Source organism: Vidua macroura, chromosome 7 (genome assembly GCF_024509145.1).
Source record: "Vidua macroura isolate BioBank_ID:100142 chromosome 7, ASM2450914v1, whole genome shotgun sequence".
In the NCBI taxonomy this organism is placed as follows: domain Eukaryota; kingdom Metazoa; phylum Chordata; class Aves; order Passeriformes; family Viduidae; genus Vidua; species Vidua macroura.
Window position 1 is genome coordinate 35,036,907 of NC_071577.1, and position 19,618 is coordinate 35,056,524.

General features: G+C 44.9%; 1 protein-coding gene across 4 annotated transcripts; it reads left to right on the forward strand.

The window, feature by feature from the left end:
• The first annotated feature begins 3,214 nt into the window (after positions 1 to 3,214).
• On the forward strand, positions 3,215 to 18,360 carry LOC128810310 (histamine N-methyltransferase-like). Of its 4 annotated transcripts, none has more exons than XR_008438004.1 (8): positions 3,215 to 3,307; positions 6,193 to 6,382; positions 7,291 to 7,343; positions 10,654 to 10,761; positions 14,136 to 14,266; positions 14,809 to 14,902; positions 16,047 to 16,256; positions 17,131 to 17,215. XR_008438004.1 is itself a non-coding variant. In XM_053983053.1 (8 exons), exons 2-7 carry the CDS (start codon positions 6,246 to 6,248, stop codon positions 15,927 to 15,929), a joined length of 531 nt encoding a protein of 176 aa, XP_053839028.1. In that variant the 5' UTR covers positions 3,215 to 3,307; positions 6,193 to 6,245; the 3' UTR covers positions 15,930 to 15,965; positions 17,131 to 17,202. The 4 variants fall into 4 exon arrangements, 3 of the variants coding, with proteins under 3 accessions (XP_053839028.1, XP_053839030.1, XP_053839027.1); XM_053983053.1 differs by lacking the exon at positions 16,047 to 16,256 and adding an exon at positions 15,922 to 15,965 and having other exon boundaries at positions 17,131 to 17,202; XM_053983055.1 differs by lacking the exon at positions 17,131 to 17,215 and adding an exon at positions 15,922 to 15,965 and having other exon boundaries at positions 16,047 to 16,109.
• Positions 18,361 to 19,618: the final 1,258 nt, after the last annotated feature.

A 19,618-nucleotide genomic window follows, 5' to 3' on the forward strand; every position in this document is an offset into this window, starting at 1 on the left:
CCCATCCCTTCTGAGATAAAATCAACATTGCACAGCCTTCATCTCCTCTCTTCACATGTAGGCAGCAGCCAGTCCCAGTACCCTGCTGGTATCCTGGTTTTTGCTAGCTTAAATAGGACTTTTCATCTCTGAAGGCATCAACAGATTCACCAGTTACCACGGCTCTTCTAAACTGTCATGGATAATTTTTTTCTGCTATTTCCACTTCTGCCATGGGACTGATGAGGCTGTTGGAGCTTGTGGATCAGCACAGCCCACGGGAAATCCTGTGCTGCTGCTGGGCATGGCTGCTGGGCATCCCGGGAGCCTGAAGCAGGGCGTGATCCCCTCCCCCTTTCCTCCACCCAGGGCTGTCTCCCAGCATCACTTGGAGCATACCTGTGGGAAAATGTTTCAGTGATTCATTTGGACCTTTAATGTCTTTCTCCTTCTTCCCAGAGTATAAATTTTCAGCCCAGACTCACACAGATGTACTCCAGAGAAGGAATAATCTGCAGATGTTGGCTGTTCCCAGCTCTTGACTCACCTAAAGGGCCAGTGACAACTGCTTGTGTCCTTGCCAGGTTCCCTGGGGGACTGGTCTTACTCACAACTTTGTATTTTAGTATTATTCTACTTCACAGTCGGCCAGGTATCTACAGAGCTGTGAATTGTCCCTTGAGCTGTCATGACATGACAGAGAAATGTTTAATATCTAGTAGTGATTACTTCCCAAATATTAATGCCCTCAGGGCTTGTAGGATTTCCTTTCAATAACTCAGCCTCCTGCTATCTAGGACAGTGCTGTATATAGGAGGCCACAGGGTAGAATGGGACAGGAAGGTGATTTTTCAGAAATAAATATTAAGAATCTGTGGCTGCCCCATCCCTGGAAAGTCTTGAGGCCAGGCTGGATGGGGCTTGGAGCAGCCTGGTCTAGTGGAAAGTGTCCCTACCCATGGCAGGGTTTGGAATGAAATGATCTTTAAGGTCCCTTCTAGCGCAACTATTCTATGATTCTGTGGTGGTTCTAGAATGTCAAATAGTGTACAACCACCTTAATGAACAAGCCCATAGACCTGCCAGCTCTGTGTGTGGCCACCTCCTCTGCAGGGTGTCACTTCACAGAACGATGCTGCATCCTGGCCTTTGTCCTTCTCTGCTGGCTCCTTCTCTGCTGGCTCCTTCTCTGCTGAGCCTCTGGCTCAGCACAGCCCTGCCCTGGGCACAGAGCTAGGCAGTGGTGCAGCATCCCCAAATCCCGTGTCCCTGCTCCAGGGCAGCACTGAGCACACATCACACTGAAATGGCTGGGATTTCACTTAAAGCTCACACAATGAGTCCCCAGGGGAAATTAAAGAAGCAAATTAACAGCAGCATCTTTTATTTTCATAATGCACTTAAAAGCACCAGATGCATATAATCTTTATTTTTGGCTTTCATATTAGATGGCAACTGGCACTTGGAAAACCCATATTTAATGTTCTACAGAGGGAAAAAAAAGTGTGGGCCAGATGCACTGAGTTTATTTTCTTTAGACCAGCTTGCACAGCTTTGGTGATACCAATTAATACAGATTTCTAGAACTGCAGAGAAAAGCAAACACCAGTGGTGTTGCTGTTCAGCTATGTTTGAACAGCAGTGCTTATCACCAGTACAGAGCCAGGACGGGGTTCCCTGGGTGGGAGCTGTGGCTGCAGAAGGGACATTTGCTGGGACAATGCAGGCCAGTAGAAGCTGGCTTGATTCATGGCTGACAGGGTACTTAGAGTTTCATTTTCCTCAAAGCACCCCCTGAAAACAAAGTCATAGAATCAGAGAACCACAGAATGGTTTGGGTTCAAAAGGACCTGAAAGACCACCTAGTCATAAGCTCCCTGCCATGGGCAAACAAGTCACAATTGTTGATTTTAAAGGGGAAAACTGTTATTGGTCTCCCCATTCTGCCTGTGTGGATTTGGCATCACTCTTTGAAGCACAGAATCATAAAATATGATAGGTACTAAATACTGTGGCATTGGTGTTCCTGGTGAGGTCTTTAATAAAGGGCTTTGTATCTCATTCCCTCAAACTGGTGAGGAAATGGTGCTGTGAACAGAGAGAGAAAAAATTGCAGTGGGTGTTGCCTTCACACACAGTCGTCGTTCTGGCTGAACAATTTTAACTGTTGATATGAAATCTTCATTTGAGTAAACTCTCAGCTAAATGTCAAACTGCAGCCATTCTCCCTGTAGCTGTGCCTTTGAAAGCATCATTATTAGTATTACTGGTATTATTTTATGTGACTTTTATCATGTGAACAGCTCATTTCTCCTTGAACAGTTCATGTCTCTATCTTATTCCAGAAGGAAAAGTTCTTCATTTAACTTAAAAAAATTCCTTCTTGCTAAACATGGAGAAACAAAGAATAATTTGAAGCACACATAGGGCAAATGTGTGGTGCCCTGAACACCAAATCACAATGGAATAGCAGACACGGGTCAATGGTTTTATCCAAACTTATGTTCCTTGGGATAAAACTGCTCCTGACAGGGCTGCAGAGGGTGCACACAACTTAGAAAATGCTTAAACTCTGGAAAGTAAGGGATAAGAAGAATATCTGGTGGCAAGAAAACCAGCTAAAAAAGCAAAATTATCTCTAATGGAAGGGTTCCATAGGCAAACTGCAAATGATGCTGTCCATCACCCCATGCCACACACTGAGACAATTATTTCCAATTTGTCAGGAGCTGCATTTTCTATTTTCCACTGGCAGGGCTTCATTTGCCACCCCTGCTGTAATTAACACAGGGATAGAGCTCCGTGTCTGGATGTTCCCACGGCAGGGTGGCCGTGCCAGGTGTGTCCTGGGGGACAGCTGCTGGGGACCACATGGAGAGTGGACAGGGATATGGCAGGGCTGGAGCTGCCCCCTGCCTCTCCAGGCAGCTGCTGCCATGCGAGGCTCTAACTCTGCCTGCTCCTTCCTTGGGCAGCTGCTGCCATGTGAGGCTCTAACTCTGCCTGCTCCTTCCTCAGCAGCTGCTGCCATGTGAGGCTCTAACTCTGCCTGCTCCTTCCTTGGGCAGCTGCTGCCATGCGAGGCTCTAACTCTGCCTGCTTCTTCCCCAGCAGCTGCTGCCATGCGAGCTTCCAGCCCTGCCTGCTCCTTGCTCGGCAGCAAAACCTCGCCCGTGTCACCGCCCCGGGGGTGGGACGGCCGGGATGGGCTGGGTGGGAGGTCCCTGGACGGGAAGGTGGCTGCACGGCAAGGTGGCTGGACTGGGAGCACATCCCAGGAGCTCAGCAGCATCGCCCCCACACCCCCGAGGGGCACAGAACAGCCCAGGTAAGCAGGGCCGCCTGGGAGGCAGCGCCGATGGAGCGGAATCCGTCCGAGCGGGATCCCGGATCGCTGGCACTGAGAGTCCTGTGCTGGTGAACCCGAACTGCCCCGATCACTTCGTTTGCTGCCTCCACGGGGAGGGTTTGAAGGGTTTTATGGCGAGGTTAAAGCAGGTTTCACTCTGCTGGCACAAAGCAGGGACGGATCAAGTAACTGCAGCATAAACAGTGTCCGCTTCCAAAACTCCTCAATCTTTCTAGGGAGCCACGGATAAGTTTCGATTATCACTGAAGGGAACATGCCCGAGTGAACATTATTACCTTACAAGTTTCTATCAGCCTAATTCAGAAAACAATCCTTTCCTTCCTTCTCTTTACTCATTTTTAAAGTTAGCTGGCCGCAATTCAAATAGAAGAAAAAAAAATTAAATAAATGGGGCAAATTCCAACAGCCAAAAGTGTAATGAAAGAAATGAAACAAATTCCTTGAACTGCACCCAACATGAAAATGAATCTCGGCTGCTCATTAGAGACTGCTGAGCAGGGGATGTTGGCAAATTAAATTATGGGAAGTAGAGGGAGGGACAGAAAAAAGGGTCAGTTATCTAAATCTCCTCTTGTAAACTGCAAAACTTTTTTTTTCAAGATTGAAGGTAGCAAAAATTCATTAGTGGCAAACAGCAAAGCCTCCTGATGCACTTAAAATAAAAAGCAAGGAGTCAGGCATAGCAAAGGAATGGCTAAACACAGAATACACCATTGTGTTTTCAGGGTGGGTTAGCAGTGAGTAATTCTCATCCAAGGTATATTCAGGAGTTTCCTGCCTTACTATCTCTGGAAAAATTCCCACTTGGGTTCCTCAGCTTAATTCAGATGTTGTTGAGTGTTTGAGTGCTGCTCATCTGGGTCAAGGAGGGGTTGTCAGTCAGAGGTTGACAAAGTTTTTTAAAGCTTGCCCATTTACCTGTTACCAGTGTTGTACCAGCTTGTTTTTCATTAATGCTCTTTAAAATTCTCAGTTTTGCTATTTTTTCACTTGAAAGTATCCTTGCTCTCTGAGAAGGAGGGGAGCAGGGAGTGTACCAAAGCCAGTTTGCCTTGGAGGCACTATGGGTAGAAAATCAACCTTGGGACCTGCTCCAGAGGTCACCACTGGTCTTTGGGGCTGCCACAAGGAGAGCAATTATCAGGCATTGCTAATTGATTATGAATTCTCAGCCATTGCCAAGGGCTCTGGTAGCAGCACTCACTTGAGGAGGTGAATTGTTACCAAGCTTCATCATGCCCCTTCCTGCAGGAGCCTTTGGGATGTGAGGAGATTTGGCTCATGGGCTGCAAAACCAAAACGTGTCACGACTTGGATGTTAACCTTTGTCACAGGCAGGGAAGGAAAATGGGCAAAGCCAAGCAGCTGATGTTGTCATTGGAAAGGGGGCAGGAGACAGATCTGGGCCCCTGCTCAGCATGACAGCTGTCCCCAGAAATAGTTCCTAGAAATAGTCCTCCCTGCAGCAGAAAGAGAATAAGATGATGGTCAGGCAATGTGGATCTATCAGGAAGAAATTGTTCCAAGCCCATCTTTCTGTGGGTGTTCAAGGGAGAAGGAGATGGCACCATTGTGTATGACATTCTCATAAACAAGTGAGGAAGATGTGGCCTTGATGAGACAGGTATTAGGTGGGTGGAAAACTGGTTGCACAGTCAGAAAATTCGTCAGAAGTTCACTGCCAGAAAGGGAGGCAATGGCAAATATGGACCTGAGCTGGTTGCTTTTGTTTCTGTTTATGGTTTGAAGGAGGGACGAGATTATTTGTGTTATTTGATGTGCAGCTGGGAGGGACTTAAGCACAACAGAGGCCAGATTAATAATTCAAAGGGACCAGAGGAGCAGTCTGGGAAAAGCCCATGATTTGAATTCCAGTCATGCTGGTGAGTGAAGGCAGCGGGTGCAGGGTCTCAGTAGAGCCAGGGAAATCATCCTGGCTGTGCTGGGAGCCAGGAAAAGCAATGGCTAGGAGGGTTTTGTGCTGCACTTCAGCACCAATGGTGTTTGGCTGGAGACAGTCCAAAGGGAACTGTAAAAATAGTGCCTGGGATGTAACCTCTGCAGGAAAGCCAGAGGGGATGGTAAGAGACACCAAGGAAATGTAGTGTGTCCTTCAACATGGGGCCCCTGAGGAGGGAGAGGGTTCCCCTTTCTCCTTGCCAGGTAGGACAAGATGTGATGAACTTAAACTGCAGTTTAAGAGAGGATAAAGACATTTTTGTGCACTTTTTAAGGTACAGTCTGACACTTCCCTGGTAGAACACTTTGCCTTCCCCACTCCCGATTGCCTGTAAGCCTGGTTTAGCACAACATTTATTCCAGTAACTCACATGGCTTTGGTGAATTAGCTACTTAACCCATGGGAATTGTACCATTATCTTCAGAAGAACTCGAAAAATAAAGTGCATTTATAAGGTTTTTATTGTTTTCACCCCACCATCAGTATTCCATTTAAGAACATCAAAAGATTAAAAAAACAGATAGAGACATCTGCCAGCGTCTCTGGAGATGAGTGTTGCACTTTCTTCTAATCCAGACCCAGCCTTTGGAGCCTCTCCATGCCTTCACAAAACAGAGGACATTTTTTTTTTTTTTTTGTATTTAAGAACCATCTAAAGACCCTTTTACTGTGTTTAAACAGAGACCTGTGTCAGCACAGTTAAAAAATGCTGGCAACTTGCTCTGCACAGATTAAAGATGATAAATTACCCTTTGCTGCTTGGATTCCATTTACAGTTTCTATTGCAAGGTTGTGTAACACTCCGAGGCAGCAGCAGGGACGTGGAGCAAAGTCCGGGTGCAGGCTGGACTTTCCCCTCCAGCACTTTTCATTCCTCCTCTAGCCCTGAGAGAAGAGCTGCAGGGAGCAGCCTGTATCCTCCTGCACCCTCCCAGCATGGCTTCACCCATGAGGAGCTTGCTCACTGATCTTGACAGATACGTCCAGTCATTCCGCCTCTTCCTGGAGAGGTCCACTGAGCACCAGAGCATGCAGGAGTTCGTGGAGAGGCAGCTGCCGGACGTGATAGCGAGGTAACACCGAGCTGGCCACCCTGGGCTGAGGGACAGCCAGGGCCACGGTCCCACGGGCGTGCTGGCCTCGGGAGGCTGCCTGGGAGCGGCACATTGCTGTTCCCTGCCCTGTCTGTTGGCCTCTGATAGGGCTTGGCTGGAGATTTGCACACACTGCTCTGGATGGCGGCTCTCCGGGATGGAGGCTGCCTAGCCAGGAGGAGATAAGGCTGCATTGTTTCCTTGCACAGCTGGCCCTGAATCAGCTCTGAAATGCTGTAACAGATACTACATTCTAACATCAAACTTGGTTGAAAGCAGCTTTTTAAAAGTGAGGTTTTCAGGTAATATTTAGGGTTTCTCGAGGATGGCTGGATCATGCTCCTGCTTTGCCTGCCAGTGTGTGTCCTTTGCTGGACCCCTCACTTTGCAGGCTGGCTTGGGAGCAGGCAGCCAGCCTCAAATCCTGGCTCTGGGAAGGCTCTTCTCAGGGCTTCATGGCTCTGCCAAAGCTTCACTCAGGAATTTTAGGAGCATTACACTCTCCCTTTGTCCTCCCCATTTTGCATAATGCAAAACTTCTACAAATAATTTTTTAGCTGCTGGTCCAGACCCAGAGGACTCTCTGTTCCTCAGAGCACAGACACAGAGAAGGTGTGTACTTGCTTCTGCTTGTATTGCCTCATAATAAAAGCAAAATACCTTCTCTATAAATTGCCAAAATAATTGGAAATCACGAATGTCCAAAGGGGAAGAGTTCTGAATCTGATCCCTCCTGCCCACTCGTAGGTGTGCCTGTGTACACACACATTACATTTGGGTTTTGCCCCGCAAATTTTAGTCTTAATGGGATCTCCAGTGTCTCACATCATGCATGGAACTCTCTCTACTGGGCAGCTCTCCTAAAATGTATAAATTATGTCTTTCAGTATTGGAAATGGGAAGTCTGCAATCAATGTTCTAAGCGTTGGTGGTGGAGCAGGTCTGTATGTATTTCAATACTGATATGTTTTTTCCTTTTTCTTTTTTAAAGAATAGGGGACTAAAAATTGCAAAAGGAGCAGAATGGGAAATAAGTCTTTCCTTGATAAGTCAGCTCCAGGGGACAGGTGGTGTTAATTGGTGTGTGACCACATCATCTGAAAACAGCTTGTGCCTCCCCACTCTGATTCCTCTATGTCCTCCACAAAAACCTCTCCTTCTACACCATCACTCCTCAAAGGCAGAGAGAAACTTTAACTGCTCATAGGGTTTCATACAAAAACAAAACAAGACAAAACAAAACAAAAGCAGCAAAAAACACATCCAAACCCCAAACAAAATAATGTCTTAGATTTCTCAGAATATTGCATTTTTACCTGCATTACAGTATTTATCGAGGTGCTAACTCCCATCACTGCTGTGTAAGAGCCATGGCTGAGCTCTGCTTTGGCTGTGTTTGCTGACCACCATCAGTGTACAAGCTCCTCCTGGAGCTACTGACTCCCAAAACACTGGAGCTGAGCATAAGCTCCAGAAGAAATCCAGAAGAAATCACAAATAAGAAGTCTTTTATCTGACATTCACTGAGTGGAAAAACTACACCAGTAAGATCAAGTGGCTTCTTTTCATTAAATTCTTGCTGAAGTGCCCCCATAATTAAAACCTATGTTTCCTTCTCTGCCCATTAAGTCACCACACTTAAATTTTATATGAACAGTTAATCTAGTTTAAATTCTGTAGTCATACCATCACCAAAGACTAAGCTCAGTTTTGTCAGTCTCTCCTCCATAAAGTAATTGTGTGTTAATGGTTGGCATTAGCTATAAAACAGACAGTGTGACAGAGCAGGAACATTGCTCTCCAAAGGAAACTGTTCTTCGGAAAGAAGGAAGGAAGGAAAGAAAGGAAGAAAGGAAAGGAAGGATGTTTTTAACAGGAACACTTTACTTAGTGTGGTACTTCACTCCCTGGCCAGAGACAGTCCAGCTTGCCATTAATCAATGCATCACTTTGTGATGTCAAAATCCCCAAATCACCCAACCCCATCTGCTCACGTGTTGGTTCTCACCACGGGCCGTCGTGAGGCCGGGAGGGAGCCGATCCTCACATCCCTCCAGCCGATCCTGGCTGCTGTGGGAGGGCAGTGATGGAGCTGCAGCCCCGACCCCACCCGCCCCTGCGCTTCGCAGGGAGGAGGCACGGAAGGAAAGCGTTTCCTCTCCGCTTTTGCACCTCGGGAGACAAGAACCCATTAACGGCAGCATCCCATCCCATTACATCCCATCCCATCCCATTAGACCCGCCCGAGCACCGCGCCTGCCTCCGCCGCTGCCTTATTAAGTTCACACTCCGGCGCGCCGCACTCTGTACCTTTAAAAACCATAAAAGTCATCAGCGCTGCTAGAAAGTAGCAACTGGGCTATAAACAATCCCGTTACGTAAAATGTTTAATTAGAAACTTAATGGCGAACATAGTGGTAGCCTTTAAAAGGTAATTGTGTTGGAGAGTTTAAATAATTCGGATAGCCTAATTGCCAAATTGTTGATAATGCAAGCTGCCACCGATCTGAGTGTAAAATGCCTCGGGACACTTGTTTGCATATAAAAGAGCTAAGTGAAGTAATTTAAAGCTGTGGATTAAATTATGAATCAAGGGGGTGGGTTTTTTGGTTAAAAACAGTACAAGGGTGATTTGGCCACACAAGAGCGGAAGGGAATATTTTAACCTATTTGCATATGAAAATACAAAATTCAATTTTTTTAATTTTTTAAATCAGGACCTGCGCAGCCTTTTCAAAGGACTAATCATGTTATGGAAAGTTGGTAAAACAACCAAAAATCAAACTATTGCAGTAGTTCATTACAAATTCTGTGCTCTCAAATTTCAATGGCAGACTACAGAGTACAGCAATAGCAAAGCTGCAGCTCTTTCTGCTGCCTCAGAAATTCAATTTCCCTCTCTCAAAGAACGTGCTTCCAGAGGTGCCATGTGAATGTTGGTGTTGCTGGTTGCTTTAAGACATGTAAGTCTGAGAAAATGCAACTAATGAACTATTTAGTGCCCAGTGTTTTCCTTTTGTTCCTCAAATATTCTGCACGATGGAGCCAGTGCTGAAGTGGTGGGAATCCAGGGCTCTGAAAATGATGAGGGTGGGCAGAGGCTGTGCAGCTCCTCCTTCCACAGCCCCTCAGCAAGGGCCTGTCTGGCCATCAGGGTGGTCTTCCAGTCTGTGCAAAAGTTTGTTCATTTGTAGGGAATTTTATAACGTGGAGTTTTGTGTGAGCACGGGAAATCTTCCAGGACAAAGCTCAATATTTACTTGTAACACGACTCCTGGATCTATTATTCACTGTAGTTACTCTCTGTTTCACTCTTTCTTACCTTAATTTATTCTGCTGTTATTTTTTCCACCTAAAATCTATCCAAGCACAATAAGCAGAGGTTGGAGAAAGTTGAGCAAGCCAGCAGGATATTGTCCCTGGACCCATGCCTCGGTCAGAAATATCATCCCCCTGAGTTTCCTACACTGCAGATGGGGTGAGATGGCTGAAAATGATGGAGCTATTTTTAAATTTTGAAATCTTGGATCTACCAGTACATCCATCAATAAAATAATTACAGCTGGCCTGAGCGGTGTTTAGAGAGAACTCTTCCTCAACAAAAACATGAAATACAGGAATCTCTGGGGTATTCTGTAAACAAGGGTTAGCTAAACACAAATGTGCTCTATTCATCATTCTTTTGGGAAGAGTCACAGGACACTAAAGACAAACAGATATGAGTATTGTCTCTGATTCCAGTGTAAACACATATTCCCTTTCCCTCTCCCACATGACCTTGTAACCAGTGAGGTGCCTGGCTAAAAATACTCCTACTGAATCCTGAGAAGTCCTGCCAAGTTTGCTGGTGACTTGGAACCATCAGAACTGGCACCATGAGAGTCGTGTAGGATCTGCCCCTCGAGGTTAGACCATGTCCAGAAAAAGAGAGGTCAAGTATAACTGGGTCAGGTTTTCCCTTGGCCCTGCTGGTGCCAGTCAGAGGGGAGAAATTAAGAAAGTAGGACTGATATTTACATTTTTCTCAAATCCTAGAGCTCAATCTTCAGTTACAACCTACTGAGAATACACAGCAGCTGCTTGGAGCTGTGTGGTGCATCTGTACATAAATGGCACAAATCAATCTGCCAAGCTGGGGGTGTGATGGTGGTGGAGATTTCCTTTGCCTGAGCTTTGTTTTCATTCTCTGTTTTGTGTCCTTTGCCTGAGCTTTGTTTTCATTCTCTGTTTTGTGTCTCCTGCTTCTTTAGGTGAGATGGACTTGCAGATCCTCTCAAAAATACGAGCCAGATATCCTGGGGTCACCATCAACAACGATGTGATAGAGCCAAGTGCTGACCAAATCTCCAAGTACAAAGGTATTTTACATTAAATAAATTACATTTACTTTAGTTATTTTACATGCATTAAAAAGTGTTGAAAGGTGGATGTGACCCTATGTTCAAATGCCTTCTTATCAGAACTGTCTCTTAAAAGTTAAAAAATTCAAAGTTTCATGCTTTTTTTGCCATCATTGCTTCTCAACAATTGTTCACTCTCGTTAAAATCTTAGTCTCTCACACTGCAAAGAACTCTGCATGGCAAATGCTTGCCTAGACAGACTTTAAAAGCTAAACAAGTTGGGAAGTAATGGGTGATTGTATGGCCATGGAGTGAAATACCAGCATTTCAGAAAGTTTTTCCACTTCAACTTGTGTTGAATCAGGATCTCTCCTCAGCATCAAAGGGAAAATTTTAGTGTCTCATGGTAATTCTCTCACATCTTAAAAATCGTTTCCAACAAATACCTAAACCTCACAGTGGGGCACTAAATTAGTAACCAGGCTTTGAATTAGAAAACACAGAAAGGAAAGCAGGAGTGATAGGAAAGACTTTTGCCGTGTGCTCTGGGGCTCAGAGCTTCTTTCCTTCCCCCAGCCCAAAGGTCTAAGCAGCATTCATGAAGGCAAATGGAACATTTTCTGAGGAGGACTGAGTGTTAACGAGGGTACTTTGATCAAACTGCCCAACAGCAGGGTTTGATTACCGCTGGATTAGAGCCTACCAGGATTCACCTCCAGGTGATCCTGGTGTTGAGGGAGGTGACACCAGCCCTGAGCAGAGCACACCTGGCTGGAGAGCCATCCTGAATGGATGTGACAGCAAGGAATGAACCTCATCAGCTGAGTCTCTTGCTGGAAACGCTTGAAACCATAGTAAATACCAGGCTGTAAAACCACACTGTAAATCTCCAATCTTGCTCTTGCTTAGGTCCTTAAAAATGAAGCATTCCCAATGTGAATCAGCTTGTGGAAGTCAAATGGAAAAAAAAAAAAAAAAAAAGGCAGTGAGGTAGCTCAGAATCACTGGAAGCACCAAAGACAAACCTGATTTTTTTTGTATCTTTCTCAGTTTAACACAGACCTGATGTTTTAAAAGATGCCTTGTGCAGAATCCCTGGTGTTCTCATGTTGCTGCAGACTGAAATGGTGAAGGGTGGGCAACAGAGCATCTTCTCTGTTTGTAAGACAGTTTGTGTACTTGAACAAAGAATTTCTGTCCTGTCTGGGCTACACTGGACTGGATTTGCTCTGAATCTTCCCAGTGGTCCCACCATCTAGCACCAATTAACTGGCAGTCCTATCCTACTGCAGTGAGTTTCTTTCCAGAAGAAAGTTAAAGAAAATATAAAATGTTGTCCTTATTTTAAGTTTTATGCTAAACTAGAAATTAAATATTCATCTGGATTTCTTTCTTTAAACTCTCTTATTTGGTAATTAATCATGTCCCCATTAGCTACCATTAATTAGGTTTCTGAGGCCTACGATTTTCTGTGGAGAATTAGAAACATTATCTGCACCTCTGAGGATTCAGTAGTTATGTTTTCTGCCTCACCAAATGCTTTCTCCATGGTTAGGAGAAGCCAAGCTCACGAGAGACACTCCTTACTGGGATGTGCAGTGATGACAAACTCAGGTTTCTCTTGTGATGGAGGCTTTCCTCAAAGCCTCATGGGCAGGCTGTGCCTTTCCTTCTCTCCTGGTGGAGTCCCTTGGTGGCCATGGTTGGAGTGCTGGTGGCCCCACAAGAGGGCTGCATCAGCAGTGCACAGCTGCAGGCAGCCCAGTTTTGATGGCACCCATCAGGTACACAACCAGCTTCTGACTGGGAAAAAATCTGGGATGAACCCAGGGAAAAAGGTAGGAAAACTTTTCATAATGGATGGAGATGAATATTTAGGCAGAAATTTACCATAATCCCATAATGAATTTGCACTTCCTAGAATCTAGACTTTGAAGGCAAAGCAATTCTGTTTTCTTCCCAGCTCCTTGCAGACAGACCAACAATTAAACTGAACCAGATTGCCCCAGATTATTGGTGAGGGGATAAGAGCTGCTTCTCAGTTTGGAACAGCAAATTAAATCTGACCTGCCAGTGCGGGGGCCAGTGGCTGATAAATGGAAGCTAACAGAGTCACAGTGGCAGCAGCTGAAAGGGGTGGCCCATTCCCAGCCACAGAAGAGAGGAGACAAGCACTGAAGGAGAATTTCTCATCTGCCTGATGGGGACGTGTCCAATCAGAGCCCAGAAGGAGGAACATTGTTGTTAGTGGTGTAAAGGCACTGCTCTTAGCCAGCTGTGCTGTTCTGAACATGTGCCCTGTAGCTAAGGCTCAGCCTGCCTTTGGGCCGTGTAAGTTGTGAATTGATGCTGACTCCAGTGCAGCACAGGAACTGAACCAGGGCCTGCTTTGTCCTGGAGCAATCCTGAGCGCCAGGCAGCACCGCAGCGCGATGAGCTCCATACGCCAGCAGATGGACATTTCTGTTCCCTGCATTCTGAAATTATCTCTCAGTTTTGCTCCCATAAAAACAGAGGGGATGCAGCAATGAGCCAGGCCCTCAGTGTAACTTATTCCTTGAATCCACTTCTCCAGATTTCTGTTTTCCTCAGTTGCTGATGTGCATTGTATTGAGGTCTGAAGACACTCCATGTGTCACTCCTTAAAGCTCTTTGCTTTCAAACACTGTCATCCCTTTTGCCTGAAGCAGTTGCTCAGAACTGTGGGCTTCTGAAAAATTGTTTCAACACAGAAGCCACTGAATGTCAAGAAAATCCCTTGATTTTGGGACAAAGCTCTTTCCCTCTCCTACCATCCTAGTTACACAAATTTAGAAGAATACATTTGCTTTTTCTGCCCTTCTCAACCTTTTAATTGTGCTTCTCTTCTCAAAAAAAAAACCAAACCTGCTTTGATCCACCCTTGAGCACCTTTTTTTTATTTGGGGAAAATCCTCCACCGTGGCCTCATTCCTGCTCTGCCATGTGGGTTTTGTGTGGCACATAAGTGCTGGGGCCATCAGTCCTGCTATTCACCATGAAACGTGCTGCTCATGGCCTCATAACAATCTGTCCCAGTCAACATCTTAATTCAGCTTGAGCCAGTCATGGGGAAGAAATTACTTTTTTTTTTTTTTTTTTTTTTTTTTTTTAGCTCAGGTAAACACCAGAGGAGCCCAAATAAGGGAGCAAAGGGAAAAGTAACAGAGTCTCTTAAGATTTTGTCCTATAAAGCCTCTACAGCCTTCTCCTCACATATGGGCTCAAGGTTTAAGATATTCCACTGCTGTGTTAAACTGGTACCAAAACTCTCTACCTAAAGAGGGCTTTTGGATGTATTAAAGCTCTGAGTGGAAATCAGCCCCATATTTGCAATTGAGATAACTCTGTCCTGCCTTCTCCTCTATTTCAGAGCGTGTGGCTCAAGCATCAAACCTCGAGAACATAAAGTTTACCTGGCACAAGGAGACAGCTAATGAATATGAAAGTCGAATGAATGCAGAAAAGAAGACTAAAAAATGGGACTTCATTCACATGATCCAGGTAAGAGTCTTTGCAAAGTAAATGCTGCCAAAGACTCAGTTGTTAAGAGTATGCACAAAGTATGTGACCTCATTATCCACTCTTAGGGGAAGAAAGGTGAGTTTACTTCCCAGTAATTTGAAGTGCTTTAGCATAAATGAACTGCAAAAATGAAAAGCAGCTTTGAGCACAGTAGTCCTATTAACCAGGCTGTGGGTGGCAGTCAACTAAGAATACATTTTAGCTAGTGTCTTCAAAAGCTCCTTGTCCTCTCCATGAAATTGCCTTTGTATTTCCAAGTTCACCGAAGCCTTCACTGAAGAAAGGCAAATCTCTTTATCTCAGGCTGATGAATAACATGAGCTCAGACCTGGCAGTGCCAGAGAGCAGGCAGGGCATGACAGCTCTGAGCCTGCAGTGGGAGCCCACTGCCCACACCTTCCTAACGTGCCTCGTAGTCCCTGCTTTTCTGTCAGGATTGCCCCCATTTGGTTCCTTTTAACAGTGTTATAATAGTCACCAGGATGGCACTGTATGTCTCTAAGCAGCTCTGCTTTTTCCAGATGCTCTACTATGTGAAAGATATCCCAGCAACTCTCCGGTATTTCCACAGCCTCCTGGAATCGCAGGCGAAGCTCCTGGTTATCCTGGTGTCAGGTGAGAGCTGCTCCACCAGCACTGCTCACTCAGGAAAGGGCTCTGAGGACTTTTGGGGCTCCTGTGTGTAGCACAGGCCACAGAGGTGAGCAGACATCCCCTGAAACCTGCCCACTGTCCATGTCTGCGTGAGGATTTATGAGCCAAAAGCCCGTATCACGGGCACAAAACAGCTTTCACTGCCCTTCCCCATCCTGCAGCCTGTCCAGTGATGGATGGCAGCAGAGGCCCTGCAGCAGGAGAGGCTCCACCTGCAGCTCTCACTCACAGGAGCCCCTTCAGCCTCTGCTGTGTGCTGGAAAAGGCTTTCCAGGCTGGGCACTGCATTTTCTCTCTCCCAGAGACTTGTGGCATTAAGCAAATGGCTGCGGGGGGCTCGGAAGTGCCATACAGCAGGTGTTGGAGCACATATGGTTCATTTTCTTTTCAAACTGCCCATTTCCTTAATATCATCATTTTGGGTACAAAACAGCATTTTCAGGCTGTGTTAGATCTCACAGAGATGCTCTGTGGTCAATCCAGCAGGAAAATGTTGGAGCAGAGTAAATGACACCCTTTTAATACTGTGGGCAAGGTATGCCAGAGACAGTGCAGTGGTGGAGTCTAATTTGACTCTAGAAAGTCTTTCATTTGCCTCAAAAGCTATGGAAATTTCAGCTGTGTAAACAGTCACATCTAGCAACTCTGAAAGCTATGTTAAGCATTATTTGTTCAGAGTTTTAAGCTTAATTTCTCATTGAATTTGGCCACCTCTGCAAATGTGATGAAGTTCCTTTTATTTTGTTCATGAAGGATCCACTATGAAGTGACACTTCTGACCTGAATTTATTCAACTACTTTTTTCCCCCATATTTTTTTTTTTTTTTTGTTTGAAGTGTTTTCAAGCAGTTTACAGCAAGAAGTCTGTATTTGGAATGATTTTAAAAAACCTGTTCATGTTCTTTGGCTGAATGAGAATAGATTGTAGTATCAGACTATTGCTGATTACCTGCATATAGTTAATTGAAACTCTTTTCCAGTTGCTTAACCTGTCCCTTTGGATATTCCTAAAATGTGAATGCAGGTAAGAATGTGTGCCTATTCAAAATTAAAATGATTAAAGTTCTGAGTTCATGAAGAGTATTTGAAGTCCTCTCTGGGCCAGATGACTGTTTTCTGATGGAGCAGAAATTGCTGGGGGCGACAAAAAAGTGGGAGAGAGGAGCAGGACTCAGAACAGCAGAGAGGAAAAGAAGGGGAAAACCTTGAGGAAAACAAGAGAATAGAGAAGGGAAGGAAGAAGTGCCATGAAAATGAGCGCTGAAGCAAAAGGAGTTACTGAAAGATCATCAGAGCAAAGCTCATGTCACGAAAGGTAATGTCATCCCCAACACAATCAGGGTGTGTTAATTAAAAGGCAGCCTGGGAGCAGGGTTGGTAGGACTGGCTGGGGTCAGTCGCTGGTCTCTCCTGCTCCGGGAGAGCAGGATGTGCAGGGGCTGTGGATCTGCTGCCACCGCCTTGCAAACAAAAGCAGAGCCATATGCTGAGCCTTCCGAGAGCCATTACAATAACAGGTAGGGGATAATTGCTCGGCTCCGAGATGGCACTGAGTCACACAACACTGACACCAGCACATTTCCTGCAATTAGTGCTCTGCATTCAGTTTCTACCAGGTGAAAGAAAATATCGTCGCCTCTCTTCCAAACTGTTTATTTGACTATAAATAACTGTTTGCAGATAAAGCAACTGCAAAACCGCGAGTAACTGGTTTTAGTACCTAGGGGGAATTATTGTTGTAACTTTCAAGAGCTGCTCATTAGGCTCGAAATTATTTTCATCCTGTCCAGTCATTCTGAGCAATCCTTCTAAAAATGATTTACAGTAGAAATACCAAATCAGAGATCCAGGCTGGGGGAAAAGAAAGGTGTGAAGATGTATGTGGGGACTTTTCAACTTACCCATTTATAAAATGTCTCTTGAGCAGAGGTACACAAGTGTGAGCTGCTCTGGCCTCAGCTGGAGGTCAAGGAGGGGCGCTGGGGCTCCAGGGTAGGTGCCCACCCACTCCTGCAGCCCCCAAACCTGCAGGGAGGCAGCCAGCTCCACCGTGCCCCAGGACACATCCCAGCTCTGGAAAGATCCCACTTGCAATGATGACAACTGCTAAAAAACCCAGACAATCAAAACTGCTTTCAAATAGTGTTCTTCCTTAACTCTGAGTGTCTTTCTGGTGGTTTATCTCTTAGGAAAGAGTGGCTGGGAAACGCTGTGGAAGAAGTATGGGCCATCCTTCCCTTTGGAAGATCTTTGCTCATATGTTTCCTCTGCTGATTTGCCAAGGATGCTGGATTCAGCTGGGATGAAGTACCAGCTCTACGAGCTCCCATCCCACATGGACATAACGAGCTGCTTTGTTGAAGGGGACAAAGATGGGGAGCTCTTGTTGGATTTCCTGACAGAAACACTTGACTTTGCTAAAACTGCCCCTCCTGAACTAAAGCATCAGGTAGTGGAGGAGTTAAGAAAGCCTGGGTGCAGTGAAATCAGAGATGGGAAGGTGTTTTTCAATAACAACCTGGGTGTAATAGTGATTGAACCATGAGTTAACCTCTTCTTCTTAACCAAAGCAAAGAGATACAAACTCTTAACAGCTGAAATGCATTTTTTCATATTTTATAAATGGCTTAATTTACTTTAGCACTGATAATAATTTTTGGAGCTTGTTAAGAAATCAGTATTAACATCTGTTTTTATAAGTGAGCTTTAATACTTGATTAATTCTACACTAATCTATGAATGTGTAACTCACAAGGCAGTAAATTGTGCTTTATCATACAGATGTTGTGTAATCAGCTATAACTCAGACCATCCGCTCAGGCACTGCAGAAACCTAACCATTTCCTAAGGAACAATCCAGAGCTACATGTGCTTCCACCATCTTAATTTAAAAACTCTCTACAGACTAAACAAGCTAGTTGCAATTTCTTGGTGCAGCTGGCAGGAGTGCAGGCTCTGAATGACCAACCATTGGGTGGATCTTTGATGGCATTTCTTGAGCTTGTGGCTTCAGGATCTCATACCTGCAGCTACTGTGAAGGTGGCCTCACACCTGCATGTTCAATGGCTGCCTGCTCTTGCCTCTGCAGGCATCTCCATTTAATGGCACTGCTTCCCCTTTCTGTATTTTTACTGTATGATGTGTCTGCAGAACAAATTGTGTGCCAAGTCCATAGTGGCACTACAGGAGGGAAGCAAGGGAAGATGGTTGTGGCACAGGGTTGGTAAGAAATGCCCCGGAGAGGTGGATTGCAGTGGTGAGCTCTGATGCAAAGTCTTTGTTAGGAATCAGCTGCTGCAGTCACATAGAGCTTTTTTTTGTGTTTTTAATTAACCACACAATGCTTCTGGTCCCAGCCTTCCCCTAGCCTGTGAGCTTTGTAATAAGGAAAATGTAAAAATAAACTCTGATACCAAAATGACTGGTTCCAGCAGCATTTTTTTTTTTCATTTTCAATGGCATTGTGTCTATTCACTATACAAGGTATTCAGCAAGAAGGGGTTTCACCTCCTCAGCCTCTTCTCCATGTGAGGCTGTTGTGGTTGATGCATTTGTTTTGCTAAATGATTTTATAGTTTTCAGAACTGTTTTCTCTCTACAAGGCACAATACATGGTGGGATACAATAGAGTTGCTTGAATGGATTTAATAGCCTGAATACTCGATTTATCCCCTGAGACAGGTGTGATTTCTGCCATTGAAATAATTTGATTCAGTGTTGAAATGGTTTGCTTTAGGTAATACTTTAGCTGCAAGGAATTATGTTTTATTTTTGCACACACATTTCTGATACAATATAGATTGTTGATCATTTGAAGTGGTTTCAAGAGATCATATTTGGCATAATAGCTGTTTATATTTATTTTAGGGCAAGTTATTTGAAACACAAATTTCTCCTGGTGCTCAAATGTTAATTGTGGTGGATTTTAGAACATTTCCATGATAATCCTCTGCTGGACAGAACAAAATCTATTACCACTTTACCCAGTTCTGTGCACAGGCTCCTGCATTAGAAGACCTCAGTATATCTGTGAGCTGCTGTGGTCACATGCCAGAGCAGGAATGAAAGAAAATCTCCCATTAGAACAGATTGCTGCACACATTTCTAATGGCAAACAAATTAAAGTTACATTTATTTTCGTGGCTCTTTTGGGCTGTCAGTGACCTTTTCTAAATGGTGCTTGCAAAGCAGGTGACTGCTGAGTATTGCCACATCAACCCTGTCAGGGGTGAGATATCTCAGGGAGCCACAGAAATGCCAGAACAAAACCAAAAAAACAACAAAACCCAGCAATAAGATGCCCTTGAAGATCCTGCTGTTTTATTGTTTATCAGACTTTAAAAAAAGACCCCAAAAACAACAAAATGAGAAAAAGGGGTTTTAGCAGTTTTGGAGGAGGCTTGGTCTGAAAATGTGGGAGAGAGCTGGAAAGATGAGAAGCAGCAGAGCTGGTCTGGAGAGTACAGAGGAGGATTTGACCACGCACACACACACAAATATTCAGTATGAATGCAAGGAGAGGTTCTTCCCCTGTTTTGCTTCTGAGGAGAATTTCATTAAAAACTGGGAGGGGGGAAAGTACAGTAAACTCCATTTTGTATCTTGCAACAGCTTGTGTTAAGGGACTGGGGGAAAACTGAATCAGCAGAGAACCCTTAAGGGGTAAATTAGTTTTA

What these genes read in the sequence shown, in the direction of transcription:
- LOC128810310 (XM_053983052.1), top strand. Translation starts at nt 6,246, where the DNA reads ATGGCTTCACCCATGAGGAGCTTGCTCACTGATCTTGACAGATACGTC. An exon ending in CCAAATCTCCAAGTACAAAG is followed by an intron (nt 10,762 to 14,135) that starts GTATTTTACATT and finishes CCTCTATTTCAG; the next exon opens with AGCGTGTGGCTCAAGCATCA. An exon ending in CCTGGTTATCCTGGTGTCAG is followed by an intron (nt 14,903 to 17,130) that starts GTGAGAGCTGCT and finishes TTTATCTCTTAG; the next exon opens with GAAAGAGTGGCTGGGAAACG.